Source organism: Colius striatus, chromosome 5 (assembly GCF_028858725.1).
Source record: "Colius striatus isolate bColStr4 chromosome 5, bColStr4.1.hap1, whole genome shotgun sequence".
Lineage (NCBI taxonomy): Eukaryota > Metazoa > Chordata > Aves > Coliiformes > Coliidae > Colius > Colius striatus.
The window spans coordinates 15,098,752-15,120,589 of NC_084763.1; the positions used below are offsets into that span (position 1 = coordinate 15,098,752).

Here is a 21,838-nt window from a genome sequence, read left to right on the forward strand (position 1 = left end):
CACGCCCTCGCCCCGCCCCCACGGCGGGAATCCCCTCGCCCGCCGCGGCGTTGCCTCGCCTCGCCCCGCCCCGTCCCGCCGCCTCCGGAGCCGTCGGCGGGGGTGGCTGCGCCAGGCAATGGGGGCCGAGTTGCCGTGGGCACTCTCCGGCCGTGGCGGTAAGTGGGGCCGGGATGGGGCCTTCAGGCTCCTCCGCGAGGGGTACACCGGGGAGAGGGGAGGAGCGGAGCTGGAGGACGGCGCGGGGCTGACCCGGGGCTGTGCTGAAGCGGGCCGGGATCTCGCTCCCCGGCCCCGGTGGGGTGGATGGAGGGGGCCGGGCCAGGGTCGGCGCCCCGTGGGAGGCTACTCGTAACGGGGCGCTGGCGGCCGCGGCCGCTCCCTGTACGCGTAGCGGTGTGTACGCGTAGCGGTACGTGCGCGGCGGCACGCGCGGCGGGGTGCGCTGGCGGCCGTGAGGCGGCCCCGGCCCGGCAGGTGGCGGGGCCGCTGCTGGGGCTTCGCCGCCCGCCCGCGCAAGGCGGTGTGGTGGGCAGTGGGGCAGGCGGGCGCTCGCTGCTGTTCTCCGGCAGCTGGGGCCAGAGGCACTTGCTTGGGCGCTGCCTGCGGCCCGGGGTGGCCGGCACCGGCCCGGCCCAGAGCAGCGCGGGTGTGCGGACGAGATGGCTCTATATGCGGTGCCTTTTTAACGAGGCGGGGAGAAGGCCTGTGATACGTGTCACTAGCGCTTATGCCGTAATTAACGATATGAGAGATCTCTCTTTAGTGAACATTAAAGTCAATTCTATCAGGGCTCTGTTTTAAGTAGTTAAAACTAGTGGTTGGAACACCGTAGCCTGTTTCCTTTCCAGCAGTGGGCGAGTCGGTTTCACCCAAGCTTATTTGCTAAGCACTGTCACCTTGTTTGTTTTCATACTGTTTTCTCCGTCCTACCTTAAGGGTCAAGCGCAGGTGAACACCTGAAATAGATAATCTCAGTTTGAGGCGTGAGGCACTAGCATGCCCTGTCATGTTTCCAAAGGCTTTTGCAAAACGACTTCAGCATAATTAGTGTTTTGGTTTGTGTTAGCAAGCAAGCCTTTGAGGTGGGGTGCAGGCAAAAGCTCACTCAAAACCAGGAGATATTATTTTTTTAACTGAGCAATATAACAATTTCACAGCAGTTAATTGAACATTTAAAACAAGAAACAATGATGCTTTTGTCTGGTTATATAAAGTGTCACCACAGATTAGTGAGATTGTTGGTTTTTTCCATCTGTCCAAATCCCTGAAGCTAAAATTACAGCGAGAGAAACCAGTTTTATTACCACAGAGCCTGTTAATATATTTAAGTTAATTTTTAGGTCTGTTGTTAGGGACACTAAAAATTAGATTGTTATTGTCTTGCCCACCTGAAAATCAGAAGACTCAAAACACTCCATATTTTTTGGTTATTCTAGCTCAGCATATTTTTTTACTAATCCTATTCATCTGTAGTAATACATCTGGTAAACAGTTTGTGTTCTTAGTTAAGTGTATTTGTATTGGTAAGATGTACTTCTAAGTGTTTTGCACAATAGTCATAGGAACTATAGTACTGTACTGGAACAGAGGTGTCATTTCTCTGACAGCTACTCATCTCAGCTGCTTTGAGATGGCATATTTAGTGGGAACATGTTATTTTACAAAGTATATTTAAAGCAAAAAAAAGCATGTGAAAATGAGAAAGGCATTGCCAACAGGAAGCTTTCCTATTAATCCTTAATAGTTACAATAGGTTTGCACTCTGACAAGCTGAGTGGTTTATCTCATGTTGGAAAACTCCTAGTTATAGTTGTGTAGTGCAGAAGCTACTGGTAAAAATTCCTAATTCATTTTTATGATTGCCAGCAAACTTTTAATAAACATTTCCAAGCATTGGTATATGACAGTGCCTTTCCCTTTGGTTTTGTGTTATGTCCCCATAAAATAGCTGTCATACAAATTGTAAAGTGTTACCATTTGTTTGAAAGTTTTGGATGTAGCAGAGCAAAAATTAAAGTCGAACTCCACAAGCTGGTGTGTGTTAGTGCTTGAAGAGAGTCTGTATTCTTTTGTTCCCATGCTTCAAGACAAAAGACATCAGGAACAGCAGGAAACATTTTCAAAAACTAATTTTGTTGTTCCTTGGTGCTACATCTTTACATATTCATCTTCAAATCAAAATCTGGTAATAACTTTTAATATTGATTAGTCTAATTTTTAGTATCAGAAACTGGAAACATTCATATGCTATGCTTTAGGTTTTATGTGTGATTTCTCAATTTCATATTACTATTGTAACTTTAAAAGTTGTCATCTAGGGTTTAGAGAATGCACTGCTAAGTAACAGGGGAAAATACTCATGTCCACTACTAAACAGGATTTTGTTTTCTTTTTCTAAGTGAGTTAGTGGATGGCTGAAAGTTGGCTTGACCATTGAATTGCTGAAATGTTTTGCTGCTTGAGAACTGTGAGAAGGTATGGCATGTTGCTTACCCAGTTTACCTTTAGCATATGTTTAGATGTTTGCTTATGATTTGCATATATTGAAAAACTATTCATTTTTGTTTCATGCTTGTTTCTTTGGCTTCTCATCTTTACAGCTTGAAGCTTTTACAGAACATCCACAGTTGAAAATCCCCAAAAGCCATATGCCTGTCCTAGAGTGAAATGTTAAAAAGGCTCTTGACAAACAAGGGTTTTAGAATAGCTTAATTATGAGAAAGTGGTAGTCTAAATCTGAATATGATATCCAATATATTACTGTGTTACTGAGTTATTAAAGCTTAGTGTTTCAAAATGAGAGAATGTATCTGTCATAATGAGCTTAATTTAACAAAGCTTTTCAGTGCCAAAGCTATAAGTGAAAAAGTTAAACTTCAGAGAGATGTGAAGAAAAAGTAAAAAGAAAGCTGAAGGGAATTATTTAATCAATAAATTAAATCTATCATGGGGTACGATTGCATAATGTGTTCTAGTAGAGATTGTGTTTCCTGTCTTTCATGAAGTGGAGACGGCTGTTCTCAAAGTGGTTGTGACCTTGATTTTAACACGAAGCCTTTCTCTGCTCTTGAAATCTGAATGACGCTTTTAGAACAATCCTTGCTCCTTGTGAGAGGAGCCATGAGCATCTTTCTTGCAATTTCTTTCTCTTAAGTTCATTTTAGTGTCTTTATTTTGTCACTTCACTTGAAGGATGCCTCAGAGTTCTGTCTTTCACCTTCAGTGAATGAATTCTTCCTTCTGTCACACAGACTAATTTTGGCCTTGGAGCATTTCTCTTTTAAGCAAGTTCAAAATAGACTTTTGGCTGGAATCCTGAGCCTTCCTACTAGCATGACACTGTTGTTTAGATTCAAAACAAGGGATCTAAAGTTAAAGATAATTGGCCATATTTATCGTAGGATATCAGATAGAAGTTTATGATTAATAAACTTGGAAATATGATCAATCGTTTCCAGGTATGTTGGAACCTTTTTCGTCACTGCTGGAAACAGCATGCAGTGTCACTGCAGAGTGGATGTGGGAAATGATGTACCACTCAGGTGAAGAGAGCTCCTTACTTTGTCCTAGCAGCTGGGTCAAGGACAATGTGGGTTTCTTGCACAGCTGTTACTCAAAACTGCTATCAGATAGGTGGCTGATATTTTTTTTTTTTTCCTTTGTTATAAAGTTGGTTTTTTGCTTTTTACCACTTGTGCCCACTTGCTACAGAAAAAAAAAACCCTGTTGATTTTGGTTGGATTTTTTTCTCAAGACATTTATTTTGGCGTTTCTGGATCCAAAATGGTAAAGCATGTGACCAAGTGGACTTTGATCCAATGTGCTTTGGTTCCTCTCTTGCCAGTTTAGGTAGAGACAACTTTGCTGCGTCGCTGAGCAACTCTGGCATGCTCTTGCTGAGAGCTTTTGCTCTCCATAAAAACATGATATTGCTTTTGTGCTACACCATCTCCTGCTATTTTGAGTAGGGTCATGGGCTATAGCAGTGGCTGGTTTTAGAGTCTTTCTGAGATGCAGCAAATGAGAAGTAATACATTTTGTCTTTTTTTTAATCTTCTATTTAATCCATAAGGTGAAAATTGGTTTTGGTCATAACAGTTTGAAACCTCATCAGTCATCTTACATTACAGGCTTTCCATCCCACTTTTCTATGAAAACTTCTCCTGTGTTCAGCAAGCTGACTTTTAGGAGCTACTAATTAAATATTTGCTCACCTCTTAGGCAGAAAACATTAACTTCAACTTCTTTCATGTTTCTAATTGACGAGCTGGAAAGGTTGAAGGAAAAGTAGAAAAGTAAGGGTCATTGCATCTACTTGACAACTCAGCTGTTGTCATTTTCTCTACCATCTGCCAAAATGAAAAATACTGGTTATTGTCCGAGCATGAATTTGAGGACTTTGTTGACTGCTTTCATCAGTTAAAAAAAAAAAGTCTCGTATACTTCTGTGTCCAGGATGATTATTTGGTCTAGATTGCTGAACAAATAGCTCTTTGTAAAACAGTCTTGCTTACTGTTATTAGTTTTATGTGAATTGGAAGCAGCTTTGTCTCCTGTCTGCCATGTATTTTCCTATTTGGAGGCTGCAATTTGAATGATACTGTGAGAAGCCAAACAGCATTGTATTGCTTAACAGAGCAGAATTCTTACCCTTCTGAGCTAAAAACTGAAGTGAAGATTAATCACAGAAAAAGTGGTTGGCCTGTTGAGTTTATTAGCCTGTGAAATCAGCTCAAAGAGAAATCTATTATTCAGTATTTACCATTTCACATTTTCTTGCAGTTTTCATATGTACCATCTCTTGGTAATTTGTTTGCTAACTTCAGTATCAACTTTGAGCTATGGCAGGAAATTTTGATGGTCTTTAATTCAGAACTGCTTTTTCCTTCCATTTCAGTTTTCTATTACACAAATGTGCTCATTGCAGAACCATTGTTTTCTTTACACACAATTGGAGTTACTCAGTCTTGTGCTTTCTGAACATCCTAGAACTTCTTCAACTTCTTATCTTGGATGAAACAATCTTCTTTTCCTACCACTGATATTTCTTTAAGTCCTTATTTTCTTCTATTTCAGTGAAGATCAAAGGGCAAAAAAGTTCTGTCTTTTTACTTGATGTCTTCTGTGAGAGTATCTTTGGGAAAGTAGGTTAATTTTTGTTAAATGGACACGAGTATGTACACCTCAAGTGCTAATGCAGAACTTCTTTTGATTGACTTGTGATTATTATTCCTGGATAATACTTAATATTCTTTTGGCACTACTTGAAAGGTACTGGCTTTGGCTTCTTAACTGGGAAGTTCAAAAGTATGTAGGGGTTGGATTTTAAGAGCAGCTTCAGAAATAGATATAAAAATATTATTAAAGCCAGTCTTCATCATTCAAACTACTTGACTGGAGAATTTTGATTTGAGCCTGCTTTTAGAAAGTAGAGGAAAAAGTTATTGTACTTATTTACGTGTCTTTAATCAGCCATTGGGATACACCATCTCTCAAAGCTTTGTGAGTCTCAAGGGGAAAAATCCAGAACTCAGACTTCTAATACCAGTTTTAAATCATGATACTTGAGAGTGTGAATATTTACTCCATTCTGTCACATCCTAATGTATTTTGTATCAGTTTATCACTTGATTTGTTGCATCGTGCCTGAACATTTTATTACTTTATTAGGTTATGTCTGGAGAAGATATTGTTACAATGCATTCCTCAGTCAAGAACTTTGTCAGGAGCTGATGCCATCAATGCTCTCAGACCTTTCTATTTTGCTGTGCATCCAGATTTCTTTGGCCAGCATCCCAAAGAGAGGGTAAAAATCTTTTAGTATACTTTCTTTGTAAATGTGTCATACATCAAGGATGGAAACTTTCTATTTTTTCTGCCACCAGAGAAACAAAAGTACTATTAGAGTTGAATGTGGTTGTTAGCAGAGAACAAAAATATGCACCTTCTTTATTTTTAAACTAGGGTAGGTCTCTTAAACATCCATTATTTTAGTCATATTTTCTGTTTATTTGTTAAAAGGAAAATACCAAGTATTTCCAGACTAATTTTATAGTACCTATTACTTGCTTTATATTTGAATCAGTGGATTTCTTTAAGCCTTAAACCTTAAAAGTGGTGATTTGGAATGTACAAGTATGTGCATCTCGCAGTTTATTACAGCAGATAATTATTAATTTATGCTGAGAATACAAACTATGCCACTACTTGTTAAAAGCAGCTGGCAATTTGTAAAAACTAATTCTGCATTTAAAATTAGAATGTTTAGATGAAAAACAGTCAAATTCATCAGCTGTTGTTTCTTTTTTTTTCAAACAGGAAGTAAATGAAAATTCTCTGAAGAGGTTAAATGGCTACTTGGAGAACCTACAAAAACCTGGATTTCGCTCCTTTAAGCCAACTCAGCTTACTTTTTATGTAAGAGAAAGAGAACCAAACTCTTCTAATGTTCAAGAATCCTTCAGTGCTTCAGGTGCTTTTACATCATGCAGAGTGTTGTCATGTATTTAGATTATTTTAGGATGGTTACTTAGCCTTGTGCAGTCATAATGACTTTTCAGCTGAATAAAATCCTGTCAAACCATGAAAATATGTGTTAGATCAGACATCTGACACTCTCCCAAGTAATTAAACATCTTAAGCTTTAAAAAGCATTGGAAGAGTGAGAAATTATGAAGTTGGAGTCAAGTTACAGTATGAGAATGTCAAACATAGGTTGATGTAAATGATGATTTTTCTGCTTTTTATACCATTGTCATGTTTAAGTGGAACAACGGCTGGCTCCTTGTTTTCATTGCAAATAATGTATAGTATACAATGTTAAAGGGCTTGTGGGATCAGTAGGAATTTATTCTCTAAGAAGAAGTAGTAGAACATCTGAAGCTTCAATTTACCTCCTTAGCTTTGAGACTACAGAAAATATTGTGGAGTTTATAATAGGGCTTTTATTGTACATATTTGTCTCTGATGTACAGTGTGCCTATCTAACAGATGAGGTTTATGTTCTATAGCTTGCTAGTCAAAACTCTCAAGCAAATTGAGAGGGACCCTCGTGCTAGAAAACAACATCATACCATTTTTCAGAAAATAATAGTGTAATGTCCAGTCTACTTAAAATAACATTTGATCTGGCAGTTAGGATCTGCTTTGGAGTTTGATGCTTGCTTTCTAATGGGGCGATTAGTCCCAGTAGCTAAGGGATGAGACTTAGTTTTAGCCAGAGTACAAGTGTAATGTTTTGTTCTAAATCTTCTATTGGTAGCTTGTGAGGAAATGTTATAGTACTATGTTTCTACAGTAAATTGTATCAAGTGGTAACAGGGATTGTGTAGAGCTATTGGACAAAACTGCCACTGCTGAAGTGAAAGCATTTTTTTCTCAGTTATGCTACATCTACAATTAGCTAAAGATGTGTCCAACAATTCAGATTGTTAGAACAGATCTATTTATATTTTTGGACACGTAACAGTTTTAAAGGTTAAACTGCACATGAATTTTGCAGGTAGTATTGCAATAACAATATCATCATCGTTTCCGTCTTTGTATGCCTTGTTTGGGCTCTTGTAATGCATTGTAAATAATTTTAATTACCTAATACTGATCTTGTGGGACTTATGTTTTGTAGGATTTCGAGCAGTCAGTTTTACATTACATACCAGGGATCTCCTGAGCACAGTATTAGATATTCTCAACTCCTGCAGTTTATCTACCGAGCATGTTCAGAGTTTGAATGTGAACTCTCAGCCCCACAAGGAAGTAAAAAGCACAGCAAACAGACCTATCAAGTGGGATAAAACTTATTATTCATTTACTGGATTCAAGGATCCTGAGGAGGAACTAGAACAAGCTCAGAGAGTGGAAACAACTTTAATGTATGTACCTTTAATGTAGCTGTTTATTTAACAGATATTTTATAACCTAGATTGGTCTTATTCTAATGCTGAATTTTCTAAAGGCAGTCAATAAACATTCTGAATGACACAAAACATCATAGTCCAACATGAAATCTTGTAATGGTTTTTATAATTAAAGAGAATTCAGAGGAGCTCCTGGGATAACTGTGGTGCCAGTTAAGCTGAGGCATTCTCGTCTCTTTGCCCAGCATTTGTGTTTGGTTGATATAGTTTTGGCTGATCTAGTTTTTCAGTGTTGTGGAATATTGGTGGCCATTCAGGAGGAGGCAGAGGTTCCACTTGCTCTGAAAAACTCCTTACCTCCTACAGGAGTTCCATAACACACAACTATGTGGCTATTAACTTTTATTGCTATTATTTCAGTAACACATTCTATTGGGGATGGGAAATAATACATGAAAACTAAAGTCAGAATGTTTTAATTTGACAGATGCCTTAGTGTTGTGCTTCTGATTTGTTGTTTAGCATGCCATATTTAAATTGAGGCAATTATAAATACCAGGCTTTCAGTATATGCAGCATGTTGTGTATTAGAAGTTGGTGATTTATAAAGTCTGTATGTGCTTGTTTTGGGGAAAGGGGAAAAGTACTGCCTTGAAAAACATTTGGTAACAATAAGACTTAGGTGCCATTTGAAATAAATGCAGAACTGTGGTGGTAGTATCTTCAGGGCAAAGAACGCTCTTCCTCCTGTGTAGCACCTCACAAATAAAGCTGCTGTAATATATGCTACTGTAAAACACTCTACTGAGTTTTAACATGCTGGGGAACATTTTTACTTATTTTTATGCTTTTACAAGAAGTGTCACAGTTACATATTAACAGTCTGGTTTTAGCCCCTAGCCCTTGGCATTGGGTTTCTCTTTTTGCCTCTGAGTTTGATGGGGTTTTTTCCACTTACAATACATTATAAGAATGGAATTATTTGTTTGTAAAAAATTGGGGAATGAAAATAATTTATGGTATGAACAAAAGCTTAATCTCTTAAGACTAACTTTTTCCTAGAAAGAGAATGATCTATTTATTGAAAGTTTTTAGATATACTCCATGAATCATATTTGTCTGGTTGTGATTATTGACAAAAGAACTGTAAAACGTTAACCTGCTTAATCAATGTTCATCCCAGTTCTGTAAGAGTTTGACCTAACTTGGCCCTTCAGTACCAACTCCCTTATTTGATAGTCTACTATGATCATTTTGGTTGGGTTTTTTTGTTTTTTGAAAGACTGATGTGTGGGAGCTTCTTTCATTAAAGTTCTGAAGCTCCCTCCCCTAGATCATGCTAATGAGCAGCGCTATACCTCTCACACCTCTTAAGTCTTACAGTTGTAACACTGTCAATGTCTTTTGTTTCAATTGGATTCCATAGTCTCCCTCAAAGACCTTAAGTGCCAGATTTTCAGTTGTAGCTATCTTAAGGTGAAGCATTTAGCAATTTCGGTTTGTCTTCTCCTTTAAAAAAAATAATCCTTTTACCTGGTAACTTTTTACCTGGTAACTTGAACTAAAATGTTAACAGTTAGACTTCAGTTGTACTGTTTGCCTGAAAAATAAGAGTATTCTTCTACTATTGGGTTTCTTCCTTCTTCTCTTTCAGATCTTGGCTAGATGATAATGAAGCAAGTGCAGTAAAAAAGCTGAAAAGGAGTTTGCCACTTAGAAAGGAACTAGAACGTTTAAAATTTGAACTCTCTTGTCAACTCCAGCTCTCAGATATCAGGTAATAGATCAGTTGGACTTGCATGAAGACAGTCAAAGCAAGGAAGTGTGGTGTAATACTGTGCCATAAGCTTTAAAGGCTTCTTCCAGCAAAACAGAAATATTTTTGTATATGTAAAAGAGTTATTGCACTGAATAATACTTTTCTAGAAGAATTCTATCCAGACAGAAATTTCCTGTTACAATCTGCTCATAAAGACACCATAGGCTGTAGTTAAGGCAGACACCGTAAGCACTTGAAATAGAACCTGTGCACTTGCATTAATTTGGGAGAACAGGGCCTCAGCATGTGGAAGACAAAATGCCACAACCACGAGGGTCTCTCTCCTTTCCATAAGCATTTGTTGCTGAGCTGACATCACATGGTCTGGAATATCCCTCTGGTCAGCTGGAATCGCCTGCCCTGGCTGTGTGCACTCCCAGCTTCTTGCACATCCCAGCCTACTCACTGATGGAAGGGTACAGAGTGGGAAGGAAGAGTGAAAACCTGGACTCTGTGCCAGCACTGCACAATAGCCAAAACAGTGGTGTGTTATCAATGCTGTTTCAGTAAAAAAATACAAAGCACACGGGTGCTATGATGAAAATTAACTCCATCCCAGACAGACCCAGTACAATAAGGGAATGTTACTTCCCACTTTGAGGGAGTTTTATATCAGCTAGAAGTTTGTAAAAGGATTTAACACTAGTCCAAATTTATTATTTTAATGCTTTTTGCAATATAGTTGTTTTGATCTGTCCGTGATGGAAGAGATGTCAAAACTATGTGTATTACAGTTACCGTGTAACACCCGGCTCCTATGTGGCTTAACAAAAACTATGCTACTGTAAAATATCAATACACATAGCAATTTACCACTGGAATCATAGCAGTCTAGGGCTAGTAACTCAAAGGGGGGAAAAAAAAAGAGACAACGTTCTTACATAGTATTTGCTTCTGTAGACAAGCATTACACAGTGTAGAAACAGAAACAACATGCTGTATCACTGAAGCAAATACTGGGTTGTCTATCGCTGTTTACTTACTAACCCCCTTCTTATTGAGGGAGAGATTTGCAAGTTCTGTTCTATCTGCCAGGTTTTATTTTTCCAATGTCTGGTTTTATTTTATTCCTTTTTTTTTATTTTGGCACTCACTTTAAGCCAGACTGTGAAATTTTATTTAGGCTTTTTATCTGTTCAGATAGCATGTGACACAGCTTTTCAGCAGGCCGTTGCTTTTATTGGAGTGCTTTTTTGTTTAAATTTGTGTTATGAGGCTTTCAGCTGTATCCCAGCTTCTATGGTTTTTCGTTTCTAATGAAATGCTTTCAATTATTTTTATTTAGGTGGCAGAGAAGCTGGGGTATTGCTCACCGCTGTAGCCAGCTACACAGCCTAAGTCGCTTAGTCCAACAGAGACCTGAGGTATTAAAGAATGTTAAAGGTATTTCTGATGCTTGTTTCATGTATCCCAATATAGTATTGCTTCAAAGATGAGCATGAGTCTGCTGTGACAAGGGAGCTCTAGTTCTTTTCACGAATGCTTTTGATAACTGCAAAAACAAGCCTGCCAGGCTTACTGAAAAGCTGGTGAGGCTTTTTAACTTGACCTTTCCTTATGGTGTATTTGCTATGCTCAGCTTCTGTTTTACTGCTTAATAAGTGCAGATTGAGTGAGTTGAAGGCACCAGACTTGGTACTAACAGTAAAAGTAAAAAATATTAATTTCTGGTGGGGTGGAGGTAGCAATAGGTTGTTAACCCATGTTAGATTCAGGAAAAAATGTGAGTAGATCCCCAAAGAGTAAATATAAGGAAGACTTACTAGAATACCTTTAAAATGGTATTCTCTTATCATACATGTTCCATAAAATACCTGTATTCAAGTCTGCATTTTCTCAGGAAATACTAAAATGTTCTGTAAACCTGACCTGTCATTCTTCTCATACAGATGTTTGACCTGTGGCAGTAGCTGTTTCTTTTAATTGTAACTCCACATTTTGTGCCAGTCCGCAGCTACTCAATTTTGAGTGGCATTCATTTGAGGCATCCTTTGTCAAAAGACAGAATGAGTAGGACAATAAGTAGTAGTTTTTAATTGTGTCAGGTTTCAAATTAATTTCTTTACGTAAGTGAGCTAAGGATTTCAAGTGCTAGAGAAGTCAGTCTTGTGAACCTCTTGCAGTCTCTGTCTTTGAAGATCTTTGATAATGAACTGGTCAAATACCTGTCAGTCATTATACAGACACAGTTGATTTTGCCTTGAGGTACAAGGATGGACTAGATGCTTTAAGGTCAGGTATTGCTCTTTCTTAAGAATTTTGGAAAACATTTCTGAAAGCAAGATTTTCTGTTTAAGCCTTATCTTGTAGATTAATACATCACACTTGAAGGCTTTTGTGGAAGCTAATTTTGATAAATAGTTGCCTGTACTTTTACCCTAAAGAACTCTTGAGGATCAAAACTGATTTGTGCTCCCAAAAGTAAACCTAGTATTATCTTTTAATGTCATCTCTATTCTTGCTTTCTAAGAAAAAGAAAAAAACTAATGTGAAAGCTTTTCTTCCAGCTTGCATGTTGCAGAGTTCTGTGGAATTAGTGTTGAATGGCTGTTCTGATAGTTCTTTGACCAGCCTTTATTTATATATACCTTAAGCAAATATTTCCTGCTGTATACATGACTGGTACAGATTCTTTAAATATGCTGACTGCTGGGATTTTATCTTATTTTAAATGAATTATTTGTAAGAAAAAAATCCAATTAACTAAAAGACTATGAAGTTTAAACAATGCAAACTCTAGGTAAGGAGTTTTCAAGAATCACTCTTTCAAATGTTGAGAATAACAAAAGCACCTACCTGTGTGTGTTTGTGCTGCAGACATGTGTTGCTTATGACGTGTTATAAGCATTAGTTAAGCCTTAAGTAGTTGTGAGAATGATTGCAATAACCCAGATTAGTAAAGAGCTTTGTTTGATCTTTAGGGCGCACGGTGGTATTTACAGACCGTTCAGGTATGAGTGCAGCAGGCCACATAATGCTGGGGACCATGGATGTTCACCATCACTGGACCAAAGTAAGAAGATTTCAAAGTAGATGATAATGCCTCTTATTAAGATATCCTTTTTCAAACCAAATATTAACCAAAATATGAATTGGTGCAGATAACTGATGAGTAATTCAATTTAAAGCAAACACATAGCTACTGTGTTCAGCATAACTGTATACACTGCTTTCTAAATTTAATCCTCTGACAGACTGTTACTAACAACAATCTTTGTCAGGTCGCTAGTACTGCTGCTTTCACTAACAAATCAGTCCTACCCTTGATTAGATGTAAAGAAAAAGTGGAGTTTTTTATGCAACGTTCCAGTCTGTAATCAGCACTGGCAAAATATTTCTTGATCCATAAAGAGCTTCTTCCTCTGAAGTGTTCAGGAATTTCATTCATTTTTTTTGTAAAAATGTGACTTAAAAGGAGTTGTAAAGTGATTGTTTCAGTCAGTGGCTGCCAACCAACCATGTCAATCTGCTTTGTTCTTTTAGGCAGATTACATGAATGTTGCAGAAATGTAGTGACAATGCAAATTCTGCTGCTGCTTGTGTGAAGTTTTCACAAGCTTTCTGGCATCCTAAATGATCAAGTATTGTATGCAAGCGATCACAAATGCAATACACATTGATATCAGCATGTCCCTTAAGGAAAACTTCTTGCATCTTTGTTCCTGAAATATTTCTACTTCTGTCCAAAATCTTTTGTAAAGGAGATAATTAGTGGAATTTCATAGTTGGGGAATTTCTCTCAGCTAGAATATCAAAATATTGTATTTCTGTATTCCAATCAATTAATAATATGAACATTTACTACTCAATCCAAAGCTTTCTCTGGTGATTGAATTTTTGACTGCATGTTTTTCACTGAGTGAGAAAGCAAACCATGGTTTGTTAGTATAAATGATAAACAAAGAACTTAAACTGAGAAACTAGAATTTCATGCTTAGCTTTCTGCTCTGAGATTTGTGAGTGTTGATAGTCACTGGAATAAAAGTGTTCTTCTGATTAATACTAAAATAAATACTGTCTTCCTCTAAAAGAGAAATGCTTCCTCTTTATAACGTTTGCCAAGGCGTTTTCTGAAGGGGTCATATATCCACACAAAGTATTGCGCAGATGGGATAATGTGTAGTTACTTGTGGTGATGCTATTTGCTCTGGAAGACAAAGAAGAAGTGTATATTTGAACCTGAAAAAAAAAGCTCTTCTTTTTAAGATGCACTGAAGATCACGTTAAACATTACATAGAAAAAAATCAGTGAAAGTCTTTGTGAGATTCGTTAGCCACTTGGATTTTAGAGAGCAGGATTCTTTGTCAAATTCTAACTGATTTTTAGAAAGCAGCCCAAAGTGCTATTACTTTTGTTATTAACTCTTAGAAAAAGGAAGGAGTAGAATAGTGTCAAGTCAGTCTGTGGAGTGCTTGGTCAGAGGTACAATGTTTAGAGGATTTTTGCGGTTTATAACAAGTGCAAATGCTGAACCAATGGATTTCATTGTGCTGAAAGGTGTTCCAAAGATTATTCTGAAATCACTTGACTTGTTTTAGCAGTAGTATGTGGTTTTGTGTGGAAAACTGTTAGAGTAATAACTGGGTAGATGGTAAGTAGTGACTTTTACTGCGGACTTTCCCTTTTCACTTGTTATCCTGTTCCAGCCTTCTCCCTGTCACGCCTGTTTGTTGGCTCACAAGTCTGATTGCTTCTTAACCTGTTCTGGAACAGGTTTTGTAGATCAGAGATCTGGGACTTTCTTCTTTTCTGCCGTCTCTTCAGACCCAAAATGAGTGAAGTTATCCTGCAAACCCTTGGAAAGAAGAAGTTCCAGAAAGAATGACTTCTCTTTTTTATGAGAAATGGTATAAGTTAGGCCAGCAAAACTACATTTGACTGTGTGAGGAATAGCTCTACCGCTATAACTGTGGCGACAAACATTTTTTGTAGGCCTCAGAATTATTTTTTTAATCTGTGATTATTAATTTTTGTAAAGAAAAAGGACATCCATCAATCTCCTAATGGCCTTTTGTTGCCTTTATACTATAAATACTGAAAATACTTATGAGCTTACTTCATTAGATCTTGCCTTAAAATGAATATACGTGTTAATTCTGGGTTTTTTTGTATTCTTTGATAATGTTTGCATTGTTAAATGTGTCTTACTTTTCTTTTATAGCTTCTTGTTATTTTTTCATTTATTCTAGTTACCCTTTATAACATAAGATATATTTGTGTGTGTGTGTACAGATTTTTGAGAGGTTGCCAAATTATTATAAACTTCAAAAAAGGCTGCTGTTCTTGGAAGATCGGATAAGCCAGCTTCTGGGAGGCATACAAGTAATATATATTGAAGAACTGCAACCCCTGATGACTCTAGAAGAGTACTATGAGACTCTGGACTCTTTCTATAACAAGTTATGTGACAGTAGACTACCTTTTCATCCTCGCAGTCTGCGAGGCTTGCAAATGATTCTGGAAAGGTACGTATTTGCAGGAAAGGTTTCTCTCTTTTAGAGCTTTTACAGGATTTGGGGTTTTTTTTGTTACACTAATTGTTGCTCACACTAAAGAGGAAACATAATCTTGCATTTTCATTATGTCAAAGTCATTTTGTTTCTGAGGTTTTTAAATGCCTTTTTATGGCTTAAGAGGCAATCAAATTTAAGAAAATCCTGCTTTAATTCCATTCAAGTTAGAGTCAAAGTTTTGTCTTTATATTAGTGTTGTGCTGGGTTAAATCAAAGGTTTTGTTCTGTCAGGTCAACGTTTAACTGTCTATGATGGTGCTGCTGTATGTTTTTTGAGTGTTGTTGACAGTTGCTTTTGAAATGCTATTTTTAAAAAGCTTTGTGTGATGCCTCTGTATCCTTGTGAACTAAATTGGAGTGACTTTTACCAATTATTCTGAGTGTGATTAATTGATATTCCTTTATGAAAATAATGAATTTAAGTACTTGTGTTTAAAAAACAAACAATCAAAACCTACAAAAACCAACTTGTTTTCACTTCCATCATGTTTCATTAGTGACAGATATGCTCCCGGCCTACATGAGTTTGGACACTTTACGATCCCAACGGTCTGTGATCCAGCAACTCTTCAATGGTTTATTTTTTCCAAAGCACAGGAAGCAAGAGAGAATCTAAAAAGAAAGGAGGAGTAAGTGTTTGATACATTTAGTTCATTAAAATATTTGCATATCTCATGTTGGGTTCTGGCTTTTTTTTGAAGGAAGAGAGCTTTGAAGATTGCAGTCATACTCTTTTGGTGGAAAAAACCCCCTTCTGTTTATAAAATAAAACTTTACTTATCAGCTTCACTGAGTCAAAACTTTGTGTTCAGTGACCATCAACAGTTGTAGAAGATACCCATCCTTCACCTTGTAGGAACAGTTGTACTTTATTTGGAAATAAAAGGTCTTTGCTTACAACAAAATTACATCCTTTTTTTGCAATTACTTCCCCAGAGGAGAGGTAATCCATTGTAAGAGACCTTTTTATTGAAGAAAGAAAGCAACAAACTGTTAATGCTTACACTATGACAAGAAAGCAGTAAAATCTAATTAAAATTAACTGAGACCCACTAAGGGATGATTATTTCTAGTTTTTTGTCAGCTGGTCAAGGAAAAGATGAGTTGGCAGGAGACAAGGGGAAGAAAAACAAAACAGGATAGAATGATGAGAGAAATATGGCCTTGGTTCTTTTCCACACATGAGAGAGAAGACAGTAGTAAGTCACTTAATAGCAACAGTACTCTACTTAATATTAAGTCTATGACTTGTAATATCCATCAGATCTGTAAATGACTTTATATGTGTCTTTGAGGATTAAGAGCATGAAGTAGAGATACTGGTTTTATTTTGAATAAAATGTTAGAGGTAACTGGGTGTTACTGCCCTCTTAGAGATTGTTACTGTGAGTTTATTTTTCTGCTTTGGAAAATGTTTAATGAATTACTGATATACCACAGTGTCCTGAGTGCGTACAAGATGTTTAGATCCAGGTATTTTTTTTGTGAAGGTGATTTCAGACATGAGTCTTACTGAAGGCTTTATGACTTAAGCTCTGATTAAGGCCTGATTACTTGAGAGGGTGTATTTTGGAGGTGGACTTAAAATATGAATGTTTGTTCCATGACTATAGTCCAGCTTGGTTTTGCCATACAATTGCTGTATAGCTCTCTGTGTAGCTGTCCATACGTGGCAGCTGAGGAAGTATGGTCTGTAGAGGTTGAGGGATGTATTCATTTGCATCTGGGTAACTCAGTCTCCAAAAAACCTCATGCTACCCCACATTTTAAAGACACTAATTCAGGAAAAAATTGGGGTTCTCTTCAGCATAAGCAGCTGTGTTGTAGGAATGTAAGAGGCAAACTGCCTAGTTCTTCTGTTGCACATTGGTTTGTATAAGATTGTAAAGAACACCTGTACTGGTGTTCTGTCCCCATCATCCATGAGCTTACAAAAGACTGTGAACAGGGCAAAAAGTAGGGTGGGTTTTTTCCTCTATACTCATCAGTTTCTTAATGAATGCCCTTGGAGAAAATACCTGAAGCTAGAAACATTATCCCAAGTGTTCAATAAATCTCTTCCCCTCTCCTTAATTGTCTTATTATTTTTTTGACCCAAATTATACTTCGTGACTCCAAAATATCCTGTGGCAGCAAATTGCACAGTTTAATTACATATAGCTTGTATATATGAAGCAGGGAATAGGTGTTCTTTGAATTACAGACCTGCAGCCTAATGATTTCCCTTGGCATCTTTTGTTCTTGTGATGTAAAAAATACAAAAGGATCATTCTGTATTTATCACCTCCTACCTTTTTTTGTGGATACGTCATATTTCCCCTTAGTTGTCTTTTTATTGAAATGGAAAACCCCCATTTCCACTTAATGCTTCCTTGAACAGAAGCCATTTGGTACTTCTGATATTCCTTAGACTCACGTAGTTGTTAAAAGGACTCTGAGGTAAAGGAAAATATTTTGAGACACACTGGATTTATTTTGCACATGGAGATGAATGTTTTACATGCAGAAAAGAGCATACTATACCAGGAATTCTGTATGACCTGATGCACTGGGAGTTCAAACACTGCTGCTATAAGAAATTCTTATCTGTGAGGATAACGTCAGTTTTCTAGTAATGCAGGATTTAGTTTGGAACTGCTTCTCCTTCCCTTGCTTTTGTAAAGTATCAGTTTTGTATTGTGATAGAGGTGTAAGCCTCCTTGTGGAAGTGACTAAAAATGACCCTGCAGTTCTCACTCCATGCAGCTAACTTGAGATCCTTCAAGGGAGCCTGGGGTTTCACAGAACAGGAAGGTTTGGTGCTCAGGTGTTGTAGCATGTGCTCAGGAGGATGGTGTGGATACGGTCAGTAGAGAGGAGAGGTGAACTTGTTCCAGGTGACCTCACTGACTCAGTTCATCCCTGACTGTCAGAGGTGTACTGAGCTCTTGCACAGAAATCTGGGTACCTCAGCATAGGGTAGTGCTGTGCAAGGACAGGAAGGTCCCATACTGAGCTCTAGAAAAAGGGATGTTGAGTCCCTGCAGTGCTATTCTCACACGAATCAAATGTGCTGTTGCTATAACCAAGCTGACTCTGGAAAGGTAGCTATGTTAATGTGACACAGTGCCTGAGCTAGTAAGGCTTGCTGAACCTGAATTGTTTGCACTGGATGATCAGTCATAGTTCCAGTGACTCTTAATTAATTCTGCACATTGACTTTATTTCTGAGTAGCTTGAGATTGCCATGTGTTGTCTTACCACTCTGTGTCTGAGGTGAGCAGGAATAAGTGTCTGCAAGCTATGAATTCAATATTCACAAAATCACTGAATGGTGAGAGTTGGAAGTGAATTCTAAAGATCATCTAGCCCAGCCACCTGCTAGAGCAGATTCACCCAGATAAGATCACTCAGGAACATGTCCAGGTGGGTTTGGAAACCTCCAGAGGAGAAGACTCCACACCCTTCCTGGGCAGCCTGTGCCAGGGCTCCCTCACCTGAACAGCAAAGAAGTCTCTCTTCATGTTCAAGTGGAACTTCCTGTGTTCCAGCTTGTGCTCATTACCCCTTGTCTTGTCACTGGCCACCCAGAAAAAAGACTGATAAGAGTCATTTAGGTTAAGATCATGCAGTCCAACTGAGTCCGTATACTTCTGTAATTAGTAAGTTATTAACACATTTAATATGCATCAGGTTACTGACCATGTCATCTGTTGTTTTTGATGACATGCAAGATTTGTCTTAGTTAAGACAACAGTAGTTACAAACAGGGTTTTATTCTGAAAGCTTACACTTTAAAGGTTAAGTACTTTACCCTCTTACGTGAGAAGTGAAGTCTCACGTGCTTTTTATTTTGGCTTTTTTCCCTGTTAACTGGTGAGCAAAAAAAAAAAAAAGTCATGATGCAGGCTTTCAGATGTGACTTGTTAGGCATACTTGTTGTCCATGGTCACTGGAAACATGTTGAGTCCAGCCTCTGAGGTATCAACCTGCACAAAAATCTCAGCTGTACCAGAGCTGCACTTGAAGTGACACCTTTGTGTACGTGCCTATAACCTGCAAATAGACTTACTTCAAGGTACGTGTTTTATTTATGAGATGAAATTGTAATTTTGTCACTGTGTGTTGTCTTCGTTTGCTAGGATGATGATTACAGAAAAAGAGCTGATGGATACTTCCGCTGAAAGATTTAGTTTGGATCGCCTGTATAAGGAGCCGAGTGTGTCCAGCGCTCAGATGATAGACTGTTGTAAGAGGCTCCTGGAGGAGTCGTTGCCGTACCTCCAAGGCATGCACCTTTGCATTTCCCATTTCTACTCTGTGCTGCAGGATGGAGACCTGTGTATACCTTGGAACTGGAAAAGCTAAGGACATATCTGATAATCAGATGGATTGTTTATTTTCTGCAAGAGGCTATAAATATGAATGTTTTTAAGAGTAAATTATTTAAATCTGTATTTTGATATCAGTATTCAGCCCACAAGTTCTCTTCTGACTGCTGCTCAAAAAGGATTGGAGTCTTGGGAGTCCTAGACAATTTGCACAGTGCGCTGTATTACTAGTTCTGGGAAGGCCATTTGCACATCCTTCCTACTGCTGGAGGAGCCCCAGTGTATGATAGCAGTTGTGAAACCGCATTTTTGTAGTGAACTATGAAAATATATTAAATTACAAGTCCACAAAAATGTGCGTGTGTATCTTGAATATGTATGAACGTTGACACATAGATCATCTTAAAGTCTGTACTGCTCAAACCAGACGTGACAGATTATCTTAGGGAATTCACTGCACGCAGAGTACCTAAGTTATCTAGTTGTCAATATGGACCTTTCATATTGCTGCCTAGGACTGGGTTTAAAAAAAAGGCAAGGAAACAGTTTGTTAAGTTGGTCTGTGAAGTAGAGTTTCATATGTTGGTCCAACATCATTGCCTTGGAATTTCAAAATGTGCCAGTTGTGCTGCCCACAGTTACTTTAAAGGAGGTCTCATTCTCTTGTTTCCCAGCATTTGCTCCATAAATGCAGACAATCCTCTTTACTTGGACTACAACAGATTGCAAATCCCATTCGCGACACTTAAAACCCGAGTAGTTTGATGTGACATCTAAGGAAAGGAAGCTTTGATTTGTACGGGTTTGTCTGCAAGACTAAGTACTTCTCAGTGAGAGCAAGGAGTTTGCAGTAAGGCAAATGCCTGGATCTTTACTGGTACTTTATTCCTTGAAAAAAAAGGAAGAAATAAAGTGTAAATACATGTCAATGCTTTTTCTGTACTACGAAGATGCATTTTGTATTTGGGTTATACTTTGCAAGATATCGTTGGAGAAGAACCAACTGCTTAACATTTCTAGAAATGAATTCAACTAAAACAACTGGCAAAAAAGAAAAGAAGGAATCGTCAAGTGCTTACAGGCCTTGTATTTATTTATATTTGTTTTCAACAGGGAAATTGTTGTGGTTCTCTGTTTTCTCCTGTTTAAAATGCTCCATGTCAAATTGTTTATTGTGTTACCAAACTTAACCGCCCACTGTGATCTGAAACACGTCTATTTTTAAAACCTTGAGGCAGAAGCTGTAACTTTCTCAGGCCGTTGATTCAGCTGAATTGCTAGCAAGTCCTGTATAGATTCTGAAGATTAGTTTCTTCTAAGTAGTTACATGCTATTGCCCATGACTTGCCCTCACTCCATCTGGCATTGGTGACCCTGTTAATATCCCAGCTGTGCTAAGCAAGAGAGCCAGTGCTGGCAGTTCAAGCCCGGCAGTATTCCTTTTAGCTGCCCTTTGCAAGTAGGGCATCTTGGGGCATAAAAACTCAGTGTGGTCATGTCATTCTTTTCTTGCTTGAATTGAATGAAACTTTACAGGTGTTCAGGCAAGAAGCAGCTGTCCAGTTTGACTGTAGAGAGGATAAAGTCTAAGTGAAGGCACATAGACTCAATGAAGAGCCTGATGTAATTCTGTGAAGACCAACACACCACAGAGGGCAGTGACAAGAGCTCGGGGCCTTCTCTTCACGGCGTAGAGGACACTAGGACTGACTGAAGGAGAAGATGTAAGCTGTAAAGAGCCTTTGTGAAACAGGGCATGGGATGTGTCTGTAGTCAACTGAGACAATGGAGACCCTGACCTGGAATGTGGGGATGGAAGTTGCCAAGGGCAGGCAGGAGGGAACAGGATTCATTTTAAATGTGGAAGCAGCATAGTTGCTGTTAAACGTTTAAAGTCTGGGAGAGATCTGAAAATTCTTGCTATTCCTTGTAAGGGGAAGTAGCCAAAATCCTCTGTTGAAACATGTCAGCCCTCAAAGATTAAAAACAGCTTGCTTTTCTGAAGATTCCCTCTAGGTTTGGGTCTTGGAACGGTGCACTAAGCCAAGGAGTTCCAGTCCTGGTGCTACCCCACCAGAGAGGTGATCAGCTCAGGTGCTGTGGGAGTAGTCCTTCCCTTCTCTATTAGGTATCAGATTTGCTTTTCCTGAGTTCTGAAGGAGTTGCGTGTCAAAATCTTTAAAACTGCTCAAAAGTTAAGCAATATAAAAATGAAGGTTGTGTATAGGTCAGTAATTCAGCATGGCAAGGGTTGTGTCTTAACAGAACGATTTTGTAGTGCACTTTCTGGAAACCATTTTACTGCAGAATGGTCAAGTTGACTTTATAAACACATG

At 38.4% G+C, this 21,838-nt stretch overlaps 1 protein-coding gene across 1 annotated transcript; it reads left to right on the forward strand.

Moving 5' to 3' along the window:
• The first annotated feature begins 29 nt into the window (after positions 1 to 29).
• On the forward strand, positions 30 to 19,845 carry TCAIM (T cell activation inhibitor, mitochondrial). Its single transcript, XM_061996821.1, has 11 exons — positions 30 to 158; positions 2,403 to 2,478; positions 5,674 to 5,809; positions 6,322 to 6,475; positions 7,628 to 7,874; positions 9,514 to 9,636; positions 10,964 to 11,061; positions 12,600 to 12,691; positions 14,912 to 15,144; positions 15,690 to 15,821; positions 19,314 to 19,845. The coding sequence occupies exons 2-11, from the start codon at positions 2,450 to 2,452 to the stop codon at positions 19,537 to 19,539; spliced, it is 1,470 nt and encodes a 489-aa protein (XP_061852805.1). The 5' UTR covers positions 30 to 158; positions 2,403 to 2,449; the 3' UTR covers positions 19,540 to 19,845.
• The last annotated feature ends 1,993 nt before the right edge of the window (positions 19,846 to 21,838 follow it).

Bases quoted from the DNA above. Each gene is read 5' to 3' on its own strand.
- TCAIM (XM_061996821.1), top strand. From the start codon at position 2,450: ATGTTTTGCTGCTTGAGAACTGTGAGAAG. The intron at 9,637-10,963 runs GTAATAGATCAG...ATTTTTATTTAG, and splicing joins CTCCAGCTCTCAGATATCAG to GTGGCAGAGAAGCTGGGGTA. The intron at 15,145-15,689 runs GTACGTATTTGC...ATGTTTCATTAG, and splicing joins TTGCAAATGATTCTGGAAAG to TGACAGATATGCTCCCGGCC.